A 12,122-nucleotide genomic window follows, 5' to 3' on the forward strand; every position below is an offset into this window, starting at 1 on the left:
TAATACAGTTTGCTTATGTAGAAGAGAGTAAAAGGAGGATGTTATGTACTGCTAAAATATGTTGTATTTGCCTGTTGCATGCAGCTATGAGGAAGCTGCACTGAAGATTTTATAGTCAGACATTCATTTGTGGGTGTAGTAGATTTGTGTATGCTCTCATGGTGTCAGGGTTCTGCTATTGCCATGCTCTTGCTTTACTGCAGACAAGGGTCAGCCTGAAAATTGATGTTGTTGTGGCTTCCTGCAGGAAACGGTGAAAATGCTGCTGGCTTTTTGACAGCCCCCATGGAGAGAATGGACAGTGTAACTGTTGATAGGCTTGAAACTGGGCCAGGAGGACTGGTGACTTGTGATCTACTGTGACTTTTTCTGTGCTTTCTCCTGTTCCAGGCCTCTGTAAGGCTGTTTAAGTTTTATCTGTTTCTGGACAACACTGGTCTCAGCATTAATCTGTCTTGCAGCTTATCTACATTATCTACATCTTTCACTGGTGGCCAGGTTTGGTTTGAGGTGACTTACTTTGATATGTGGTTTTCTGAAATTCCTGTCCTCTTTGGTCTGTTATCAAAGCTGAGCCGAGGGGCTGCTTGTTTTTAGTTCAGGAAATGCTGTAACCAGAGGTAGAGACTTCTCTGCTGACTGTGTCTGTTAAGCTCACTTGTACCTGGCATCCTTCAAAATGCTGCAATTTCCACTTTTGAAGCTGTGAATAAAAATGTCTCTACTGTTTTCTCTCCATTATTACTTCATGTAGTTATCACAGCATTAGTGATTTTACCTTCTATTTAAACTACAGCTGTGTTCCTAACTGCAGCGTGGTAAAGATTAAGGCATGTCTGTCCCTATTTCTGTAGTCAGACCTACAGTTCCGATGTAAGCAGCTCTCAAGAGCTGATATGCTCGAGGCAAACAGAAATTGAAAGAAAGCTCTGATCCGCTGGAGCTTAGTGGCAAAGTGAAAATGCAGTTCTTCCAGGTTTGTCAGTTCAGCTTAGTGTTGGTGACCCAGGCACGGCTCAGAGGAGATGCCTCAGGGAAAGAAAATAATCACGGCCAGTGATCTTCCAGGCGGCTTAAAGAACGAAATGTGAACATTACCGTTTTGGTTTCTCAGATGATTTATTCTTCATCTCCCCAGTAAGATGAATAAACTCTTCCTGAATTAATCTGGTTGACACTTCCTCCTTTTGTTTTTTAGAGATCTTTCAACTTCAGATATGAAATAAAGCTCAGTCTTGCAAGACTACAGCTTTTAATCCATACGGCTCCTGTACTGGCATTTTAAACTCTGACACCAAAAATAAGAACTGAAGGGATGAGAGAAATACTGCCTGTATTGTGAGAATGAGTACCGGCATCTTGGAAACCTTTGTAACACATGTTGGTTTACAAGAGGAGGACAGTGAGTGATATTAATCAGGGAACACCTAATCCATTTTAAAGCTTTACTTGTTTTTCTGTGATGAGCAGTAAGACAGATAAAACAGAGGGGCTTATGCTCAGTTCCTGATACTAGACCTGAAGTAGATAAAGGTTGACACAAGTGATTAGTAAAGTCTAAGCTTAGTGAAACACTTACTGGAAGTGGTGCCTGTTGACTGTTTTAGTGGACCTCTTATGATGGGGAAGAGCTCAGTTAACCTTTATGTCTCAGTTTTAGTGTGTGGCAATGGGAAAACACTCAACCTCATGCTGGTATAAAATTGTGGAAGGTGTGCCTGGTAACAAAGCTTTTAGCAGTAGCTTTCCAAAGGAAAAGAGAAACCAATTTGAAACCCATGGTCTGTGCAATTGTGTTGAATGAACTGTGTTCTAGTCAAATAAAGGCGGGGAGAAGCTTAACCCTGCTCAACACTGTAATTACCTAATTGGTGAAGTAGGGAACAATCAAATTAAGGTAAATGCAGTTGTAGCTAAAAATAATCTTCTGACTATCTTGCAGTATGGATGATCTATCACTTAGCTGTGGTTATAGTGGTTGTAAACATTCCTTTTTGTTCAAGTCATCAGACAGCTCTTTGAAAATTAACTTAATTTTAATTGGCAAAAAGAGAAATAACAACATGAAGTTTGATGATCTGGCTTTTGAGAGCAAGAAAAATAGTGAGTTGACTGACTGAGACTAGTTGGGTATTAAGAACAAATCTTTTCACTGGATTCCAGGAGCTTTAGCCTTTGTGCCAACATAAATATGGGTGTCTCTCTAATAGCAGAATTGCATGGGATTAGTTTGTGCTTTTTGGAAATTTATGATATGAAATATAGAGTTCACTTTTATACTTCCCCGTTTTAAGAAAATAGGGAGTTAGTGTTGAACTGCACGCTCCTTTTTCCTCTGGCTATTTTGAAGAGAACTGAGGTCTCCCTCTTTCTAAGCCACTTTTCTCATGTTTGATCAGACACATCTTGTTCTAAAGCTGTGCTGCATTCAGTGAGGCAGTTCGGATGGCTGTGCTGTGCGGGCCCAAACAGAGGTGTGCAGCTATGCAACATTAATTTTGGCTGCTCCTAAGCACTGCTGAAGCTCCTGTTGTTATCAGTGGGGTCCAGTAAATAATGTGTTTGTTCTCAGGGCAGGTGTGGAGAATGCTGTCCTTCTCTGAGTAAAGAGGCATCTAGTTAACGCTAAGCTTTCTGCCTTTTTGATGGCTTTATTCTCAGTCTCTTGTGTTATGCCCTTCTCACATTCTGCAAGGAAACTTAACTGTTCCACTGAAGGGAAGGGGTGACCTTACACTCTGTGTTCTGCCAAACACAAAGTATGCCTGGTAAGGGGAAAGAGGGGCAGAGAAGGTAAATATTCAGACAGACACATGATGCTGCCTGTGTCCCTCTCTAAAATTCGCATGAAAAAATAGTTTTTCTCATGTCGTCTTTCATCTCTGATGTGACATTTAAATGCACTCAGCATGTTCTGACAAATCTGAAGTGCCCTCTGGTAGAGATTCATGCAGTTGAAAACCTTTGGTATTGAAATAAATTGTTCTGAATGTACAAGTTGGTGGCATTTCTCAGATGTCTGATACCAGGTTGTCATCTTCAATTATTTCTTCATGCCCTCTGTTCCTACAAAGTATTCTCTATAGTGGCCCCAAATCTGTTTCCAGTATGTCTACACTGCTCAGTGAGTTTTTGGATGCACTTGTGTCTTTGGAGAATGTGAGTGATTTCAGTGAAACAACAAAGAACTACAAGCATGAAGGTTTACAAAATAGCTATGATTGTGGCTTTATATGTACATATTAATGTGCATTTCCTGCCAGGAAAGTTCTTGTCACACAGGTTTTCAGCAATGTGAGTTAAGAGCTCCTGTACTTAAATTTTCCTTCTATGTTCACTTTCAGATAACATGATGGAATTCAGATTTTCTCAAGAAAAGCTGCGGATCTTGGACCAGTACCGTTGACGAGACCTCCTGTTTGCAACACCCAGAGCAGGGTCCTGTAACGAATTTGTCCCAAGAAGCATACAATGGATCTCAAAGAGAGCTGCCCAAGCGTTAGCATTCCCAGCTCTGATGAACACAGAGAGAAGAAGAAGAGATTTACTGTAAGTATGTAAGAGAATAAGCACTGTGGGCAAAGGCAATAGGCTGTTGGTGCCTAGCAGTGCTGCTTTCTTTTCTTGTGCTACTAAGCTTCATATTATTTTCAATAAGTTTATGGAAATCAGTTTCCTTGTTCTTGTGAGCACTGGCCATAGTCCAGTGTGAAAAGTTGTGAATATTTTACAGTGTTTACCTGTGTTGCTTTCTGCAGAAAGAACTTGCCTTCACAAATTTCTGCTGATTCTACCCCAAAATAGCTGCATTTGCTTGTATAAAATATTTAAGTATCCAAGTACAGGGAAAATATTCTGGTACCATTTTTGGCATTCTACATGATTTTTCATGAAGACATTTATTTTGCAGAGGGATAAAGTGTGAATTTGGTTCTTTGTGAGGGTTTGTTTGTTTGAACATCCATTCATTCACAGATATCCTATTATACTATAGTAACTTTTTGTGTAAAATGAAAAAAATAATAAACCATCAAATTTTTTCAAAACCTTTTTTTCTATCTTCCTTCCTGTTTCTGATTCTAATGCTTATGAGTTTTTTCCTATCCTGTTCCCATTTCCACTTCTTGCCATTTTTCTCCCTTTTCCTTTCTTTACCTCCTAGTTTGACTTTTTGGTTGTGAAGTCTTCCTATTGTGTGGTAAACTCTTTGCATTGCATACTGAAAAATGAGGTACTGTGGTATGGATTTTGTTTGGCTTATATATAACTCTAAATGACAAGATCAAAATACTTCCTTTAAAAGGCTCAAACTGTTTCATTGCTCTTGTGCAACTTCCTCTAAGATTTTTTTTTCATTGAGTGAGTTAGTCACTCTTCAGATGAGGAATGCAAACACCGTGGAAACAATATGGAGTTGCTGTCTGAAGAATACCACAAAACAATGTTTTACTAGGGGTTAGGTTGTCTCCTTTTCCTCTTCACCTCCCTTTTTTGGAGAAGAACAGTGCTCTTTGATTCTACAAGTGTGTCAAGCTGTAGCTTGGGGAAGGAGTGTGCCAGTAAAGGGAACTTTAAACAAAAGAGAACTTTATTAATTCCTTAAACCTCTGCATTCATGTGATACCCAGGTGAGCGGAAAAACCTTTGTGGAAGTCTAAACTTGAGCAGAACAGTTCTGGTTTTTTGCCTCAGCATTGGCAGTTCTGCAGTTAAAATATGGCAGTGTGGTACATTGAGCATGTACTGATGTTGTGGAGTCCAGGTCATTTTACCTGAAGGTCTGTGAGACAGCCTAGGCAGTGTAAAGGCATTTTCTTTGGGCGTGCCCTTGAGAAAGCAGTATGAAACATGAGAAATGGGGGGCAGAGAGAGGAGGGGGGAAAGAATCCAGCCTAGATTACACCATGCAGAGGTACACTTTGTCCTGCTGTCTTCTGCTTTCTGTGCCAGGGAGTAATTAGCAGCTTGACAAGAAGTGCTTTTGCAACCAAGCTTTCGAATATTATCACATATATTTTAGGATTTGATAACAGAAGTGAGGGTCATACTAAACTTCATGGTAGAAACTGTGAATTCCAGCATGTGTCAGTGCTGTTACTGTGTCCCCTGTTCTGTAGCTGTGTGTATTGACAGGATCCCATCAGTGCTTTGACAGGGAGTGAGAAAGGGGTACAGGGGGAAGCAGCTCTTAGCAGATTTGTGGTAGGTATAACTGTCTCTTTTGATGGCCACACTAGTGCCATTTCTGTAAAGAGCGGTAAGAAGGGTTTTCACTTGGGGTGAGAAGAAAGATCAGAGTGATAAAGGCTAGGAAGGATTTCAGGTGACTGGATAGTCTTTACCTTACCATTCTCACAGAGTGTTTCACTGTTGCTTCTGAGACTCTTCTAGAATCTTACTGGTCTGAACAGAAACTGATTTTCTGCTCAAACCTTTTGATGGCTCACTTAATGCTGGCATGGAAACAAGACAAGTATGTGCAACTTAGCTTTTGCTAGCTCTCCTTTTTCCCCTCACACTTAGTCTGATAGAGCATTTTTAAAAACAATAATGTCTCTGAGCAGGCATCATTCTGATAATTAAATGAGCTTTTCAATTTTGTCTCTGGAAGTGAACTCATACCTCCTGAGCATTTTCATGACCTTTTATTGAGTATTTTAGTTGGTTTTGTTAAATACTGCATACTTTTTATATATTTACTACCATTTTTTTCTTCTTTTTTCAAATGATTACATGTTTGCATTTTTTGGGTTCTGACAGGGAACATTTTTTGCTCCCACTTAATTAATGGCAACCAGCCTCCATGTAAATCCACACTAGTTTGCTGTGCCTCATTTTTCTGAAGATTCAGCATTCACTTTATCCATAAAAGGAGTAAAATTTTTCCTTGTTTTGGACCATATCTAGCCTATATTAATTGCTTTCTGTCCTTGCTGCATATTAGGTCATTCTTTTGCCTGTTTTGACAAATAGCTTTGTTTTGGGTTTCTTTCTTTTATCCTTATGCTGTTTGATGTCTGAGGCTTAATTTTCTCTTCTGACCTGTTCTCATCTCCCTTTACACCAAGATCATATACAGGCTTATTAAAAAATCTCTTTCAAGAGTGCTGTTTGCCTGATTAAATCTAAAAACTTTGTCTCAGACCTGTGATGTATAATATTAATCCCCAGCCCTGTGGAAATTGGGAGTTGTTTTTATTTGTTGACAATAAATAGTTTCCTTACTTTCTCAATGATTGCTCTGTCAAAATTGGAAAACAGCCTACCTTTTTATTTTTATTTTGTTTAATAAAAATCAAGCATTTAATCCAGGAGCATGAGCTACCACAAACAGAGGTGAAGGCTTTTAATTTCAGTGACTTCTTTTGTGAAGAAATTCTACTGCGTCCAGAAATAGCTGGATCCTGTCTTGTCTGTATCTAGGAAGACATTTTATGGTGATGTTTTCAGGAATTCTGTTTATTTTTCTTCCTTTATATTTTCTCAAAGCTTTGTGGTTTTTACCCACATACTATGAGTTGTGATGTTTAAGGAGTTTTCTAAGACCAAATTTGGATTAGGAATAATTAGACATGAAAAGGTTATTATCTAAGTAAGTCTACATTCCTCCCCTCCACCTTTCTAGAAATAAGCATTGCACATCTCTCTAATCATTACATAGGTGTAGCTGAAAGTAGTAAGACAGCCCTGACATGTCATGGTTTTAGTTTTTATCAGATTCTTAGTGGATATTGTGTGTTTTCTTACCACTCAGTGTGTCCACAACTGTTGGACTTACAGCTTTACCTTGGTTGGGGTGTGCAAGAGCTTTGTTAGTGATATGAGCTGGATGACCTCATACAGGTTTTTTATGCTCTCTTGTGTAAAAAATGTTGATTGTGTCATTGTTCTACAGCTACTCTGAGAACAAAACTGTTTAAATTTAGCAGTTGCCAAGGAGGTGGATATCATCTTGTATCCTGAGTTATGCTTGCCTGTGCACTCTGCTGTCTGTGCTTCTGCCCAGCTACCTTGGCCCTCTGCTCAAGTGTGTTGGCATTGATGTGCTGTGCAGCGATGGGGAGCAGGGGTGTTTTGTGTTTGAACATTGCTTGCAGGATTTGATTGCTCTATAAGAGACCCAGTTCACAAGGACAGTGCTTAAGTTCTGCAGCTGAAGCTTTCGCTGCCTACAGCGTAGGGAGGATCTAGAAGGGAGGTGGGTAGGTTTTATGCTAACAGTTGTTTAGCAGTATGAGGCAAAGTGGGTTTTCTTAGAAAGTCTCATCAGCATTCTGCTGGATGCTTCCATCCAGCTTCCTATGCACCCCCGGGCCTGGGACTGGGAACAGCTTATGTGAGCAGATAGCACAGCCTGACTGCAGCCCTCAGGCTGAGGAACCGAGGGTGGTGGCTGCCACTTCCATTGTGGGAGTTAGAGAGAGAGCCAAGGTGCTGTTGCAGGGCAGAAGGGAGACTGGGGCATTGGTCCAGGAGTCTGCATGGGGAATTAGCAGTGCTCTGCGCTCATTTCCTTGCTGTGCCCATCCTCTTCCCTGAAGGAATAGCTGAGCTTCTTCTGGAAGCCCAAGAAGGTAGAGAAGTGAAGACAGCTAATTGCCTGAGGGACAGGAGAAGCCTGCTGGACACACAGCTGCCCACCAGGTTTATGAATCCAGGGACTGCCAATGTGTGTAGTTACTGAAGTCCTCGGTGGCATGGCATTTGAAAGGATTGAAGTGTGCAGCAGGTTCCAGCTATACCTCCCTTCATCCCAGTGCTGTGTATTATGTTAAATAGGCTGTATTTCAGCCACAGCACCACTTCTTCCTCCCTGAACAATTGTGCCATCAGCCAGGATTCTTCTGTATTCAAGGTGTTCAAACGAACAGTTATCTTCATACCTTCCATATGTACTTTCTCTTTAGGTTTTGGTGAAGGCAGTCTTCTGTATTTTTTAATCCTTTGCTTCTTTAATATTAGTTTTTATTATGGATTATTGAGTTGTTAAAAATTTCATATTAAATTTTAATAGACTACTATCTGATGGCCAGGTGTTCTTTTTGGATATTAACTGATTTATGAAACTTTCGGTGTTAATGAAAATTTTGGTGTTAATTTTTGCTTACCTGGTGTTTAAAAAAATTTTCTGCAAAGAACCAGATTCTTTTAGTTGTTCTTTCAGTCATTTCTGTTGATGTCTGTGTGACTTAGCTATAAGAAATACATGGTTCAATAAGTGCATTTACACAATAAATTTAACAACCTGCCCTTACATTCACCACGAGATTAAACCCGAGAAGTTGTACTAAACTTTGTGGGCAGTAACACTGTCCTTGTTCCTACAGGTTTACAAAGTGTTGGTCTCTGTTGGCAGAAATGAGTGGTTTGTCTTTCGACGGTATGCAGAGTTTGACAAACTCTACAATACGGTAAGCAAAATGCAAGCTATGAAATCATGCCAGAATAGCAGAGTAACGCTTGCGGTGTTATAGTTTGAGTTAATCCTCTCTTGAGGAGTTTGAGTCAACATTTAATAACCATAGGAGTCTAATCAAAGAAAATGATGGAGTGGATTTTTTAAACTTCGGTTTGTTTGAATTTCAGACTCAAAATCCACTTATTTGTCATGATTTTTATGGTTCCTTGGGATCATAGCTTAATGAAACTTCCAGCTTAGTTGTTGTCAAAACATATAAAATGTGCTTTTGTTCATGATAAAAAGCCCCACAAAACATATAGATAGATATGCTCCTCCTAAGGAAGTGTTTTTCTTTGAAGTACTGAAAGCAATGAACAAATCCTTGTTTCTTAATAGAAACTTTGTAGTCAGTCATTGATGGCAGTTCATACCTGCAGTTTCATAGCAGGTATGATTTTTTGCACCAAAAAATGTAGTCAGAGTTCCAAAAAAATAGCCCCCTTCAGCAACTTAGTATGGATTTCTTGGGTTTGTTGCTAGAAGAGGGTTTTGCTGTTTTTACATAGTGGGCAAGTGGGGTAAATGCTTGTTCAGATGTGAGTATGAGTTATGTGTGCTGTGCCCATACTCTCCTCCAGTTCTTCGTGTTTAGACACCATAGTTTTTGCTTTAAGAAAATAGGAAATAATTCCCCTCTGATTCCCATACTAAAATATTACCAGCTGCTAATTTGTGCCTTGCCTTCCACTGTCTCTCTGGGAAGTAGTCAGGCCTTCTCTCTTCTGCCTCCTTGGGCATGGATTTGCATGTGGCAGTGGACTTGAAACACAGGCTGTGAGCTTGGAAATGTTTGAGCTGAAATGCCTCTGGATACCCCGTGCTGTGCTTTGCCTGCATGTAGCAGGGATAAACCTGCAAGGAATGTGAAAGCAGAAAATCCTCCTTTCAGAGGGAGTGTTGGTGATCCTGTTCCTTTGCCATGCTCTCTTGCCATTAGAATTGTCCTTGCTGTGCTGAAGTTTGTTCAGTCCTGGTTTCTCTAACGTGGGCAGAGGTGAGGTCCTGGGGAAGCATAACCAGGAGGACATTTACTCCAGTTCCTGTTCAGAAATTCGTACAATATATACACCGAAAAGAACTTGTGCTGCTAACTGAAAGAAATACTGGTGTTGCTAAGGGAAGAATTGCCAGCTAATGTATTAGAAAACTACTCTCTTAAAAAGGATGAGAATAAGATTGCTCTTCTGGAGCAGTTGAAGGTGAAATAAATGTAGTCGAGGCTTGAGTAGTGCCAGGTTTGGAGTTTTTTTAAAATAAATAATTCATTGTTGTTGTGTACGATCATCTGGTCAGTTTATCAAGTGTAATAATAATTGAATTATCAAGTGCAGGATCCTAAAATAGACTGTTCATCTGCTTGTAATTTTGATGTAGGGGTAGACCACCTGTGATTTCTAAAGCTTAAAGAATGTAAGTTGGACAAAACCCAGATGCCTGTATCCCCTGTATCCTATTGTAAACCTCATGCATACACCCCTGTGCAAGCAAGCAAATAAGAGAAAAACAAACCAAAAAGAGATAAAGAATTGATGGAGGAAGGAAGAAAAAAGAAAAATAAAACCAACACTGAAATTTGGTTTTTTAACCTGGGGCAAATAATTTCGCACTGTTGCTCTGGTAGTCTGTAAAATGAAGATGAGATGGTAGTTGAATTTAAAAGGGTATGTCTATTGTGAACAAAGTGAGTACAGATTGTTCTGGGTATGTTTTTTTCCCCCTTGTGTACAAGCAGAGGAAATGGCATAGCGGAGCAGAATTACTAATAATCAGGTGTTCAAACTGTTCATCAGAAAACAAACAAAATGCAATTATTTCTAGGTACTTTAATGTCTAAGCACAGTCCAATTTTATGTGTTTTGTTTTCAGCTAAAGAAGCAATTTCCCACCATGAACCTGAAGATTCCAGCTAAAAGAATATTTGGAGATAATTTTGATCCTGGTATGTCATCATCTTGTTATTCATTTTGTCAGTTTCTTTATATGAAAATTGATCTATTCCAGCCTACAAGAAGCTGTCTTATATGAGTTTTGCAGTGGTCCTCAAAACAGTGACTAAACCAAAGTTTAGTCATGCTTCAGTCAAGAGCAGGAACTAGCGTGGGTAGGTGTTTTACCTTGTGATAGTGAACGAAGCATTGCTTGGTCGCCCAGTGCCTCTCTTGCACTGAAGGCTGTAGCTCCTCCCAGCCCTCCTATATTCAGGATTTTCATTCTGATCTGTCAGATGTGACCTCTCTCCTATAAAAGCAAAAGCCAAAACCCAAACTCTTCCCAAGAATTAATGCGTAGTCCATACTTTGAGCTTCCTTTGTGTTACATGCCTCACAGCCATCTCTGAAAAATGAAATAACTCAAGGATTTATCTTTGAGGACTTTTGACCTCTCTGTATCTGAATGTGCTTCCTTGTACAGTTCAGGTGAAAAGGAACTTCTTCTATAAGTGGAGCAACAGCAGGAAGCTTGTCCAATATGAGCATGTTGTGCTCCAGTTACCAGTGATAGGTGGCCATTTAGCTTGCCCTGTACACAGTGAAATACTAATGAAAGTCACTTGAAAATTCCCTTGAAGTACCTGGGTGGCACTACGGATGAATTAATAAAAAGGCAAATGGGAGGGCCAGGCCATTGCTCTGTGTGTTTGTACTATTCATTCAAGCCATTTTTACTTCAGGCTTTTCCCGCTGCTCTTTGGACCCCTCCCGCCCTCCCCTGGCTTGCTGATGTGGTCAGTCTGTAGTTTCATCTCCTCCTGCACCTGCTTCAATTGTTCATTTTCTCCTTTGCTGAGGAACAAATTGATCCAAAGCTGTTGAACTCTTAGGATGTCTATGTTTGGGGTTTTTAAAATTCTGACAAACAAACCTAGTTTTTGGCAGTTGCACTTAATCATCTGGATCCTGACATGAAATACTGTTTTATTCTTTATTAGAATAATCAAATACAAGTATCCAAGCTCTGATGCTCTCTTCTGATAAAGATGTAAATGAATGCCAAAAGTTCTACATGTATTTTGTCTACAGGGACTTTTTGTTTAGTTCTGGTTCCTTTTCTCTGACCTTGGGATTCTCAGAGCTGGCTGAAGACCAGAGAATGCCATGCAGTCTGGTTTGCTGTACAGGCAAATATGCAGGTGGATTTCTTGGAGCCAAAATTTGGAAACTGGAGTTCTAATGGGAGAAAAAACCTCAACTAAAACTTTATTAAAATTATATATGTTAAACAAAGTCCTCGAACTCGTTTTAAATTTCCGTGAACTATGCTGAAATCCTTGAAGCATGAGAAACCAAATAGTTCTCAAGATGTTTCTTGCTGGGAGGCAGGGTAGAGATGGAGCCATGATGCTTATGTAAATAATTCTTTTTCTTAACACTGATTTATTGAAGCTTTGATGTAATGTTTTTGCTGGCTCCTGAAACAAGCTACATATTTTACAAATATTGAAAAGGTATTTTACTTCTGTAATCTATCCATGGGCATGCAGCATTGTATTATTGTGTTGAAATGCAGCAGAGTGAGACCTTTACATCCTTTCACCCAAAATTACCAAAAATACCGTCATTTAAATTGCCATTTAAATGCTCCAATTTTATTGGCCATTAGGTTATTTTAAAATTATCTTGTTTTAACTTGAAAAAAATGGAACAGAAACCAGTCAGAATAT

General features: G+C 39.6%; 1 protein-coding gene across 3 annotated transcripts in view; it reads left to right on the forward strand.

Annotated features, from left to right (window-relative positions):
• Window positions 1-12,122, forward strand: part of LOC119695642 (serine/threonine-protein kinase Sgk3) — a 55,774-nt gene that overhangs the window by 26,096 nt on the left and 17,556 nt on the right. For all 3 annotated transcript variants that reach the window (XM_038124542.1, XM_038124550.1, XM_038124558.1), the window contains exons 2-4: window positions 3,345-3,549; window positions 8,328-8,411; window positions 10,328-10,400. In XM_038124542.1, coding sequence (XP_037980470.1) covers window positions 3,472-3,549; window positions 8,328-8,411; window positions 10,328-10,400 — 235 coding nt within the window. In that variant the 5' untranslated portion in view covers window positions 3,345-3,471. The remainder of the gene's footprint in view (window positions 1-3,344; window positions 3,550-8,327; window positions 8,412-10,327; window positions 10,401-12,122) is intronic.

This window comes from Motacilla alba, chromosome 2 (assembly GCF_015832195.1).
Source record: "Motacilla alba alba isolate MOTALB_02 chromosome 2, Motacilla_alba_V1.0_pri, whole genome shotgun sequence".
Classification (NCBI taxonomy): Eukaryota; Metazoa; Chordata; class Aves; order Passeriformes; family Motacillidae; genus Motacilla; species Motacilla alba.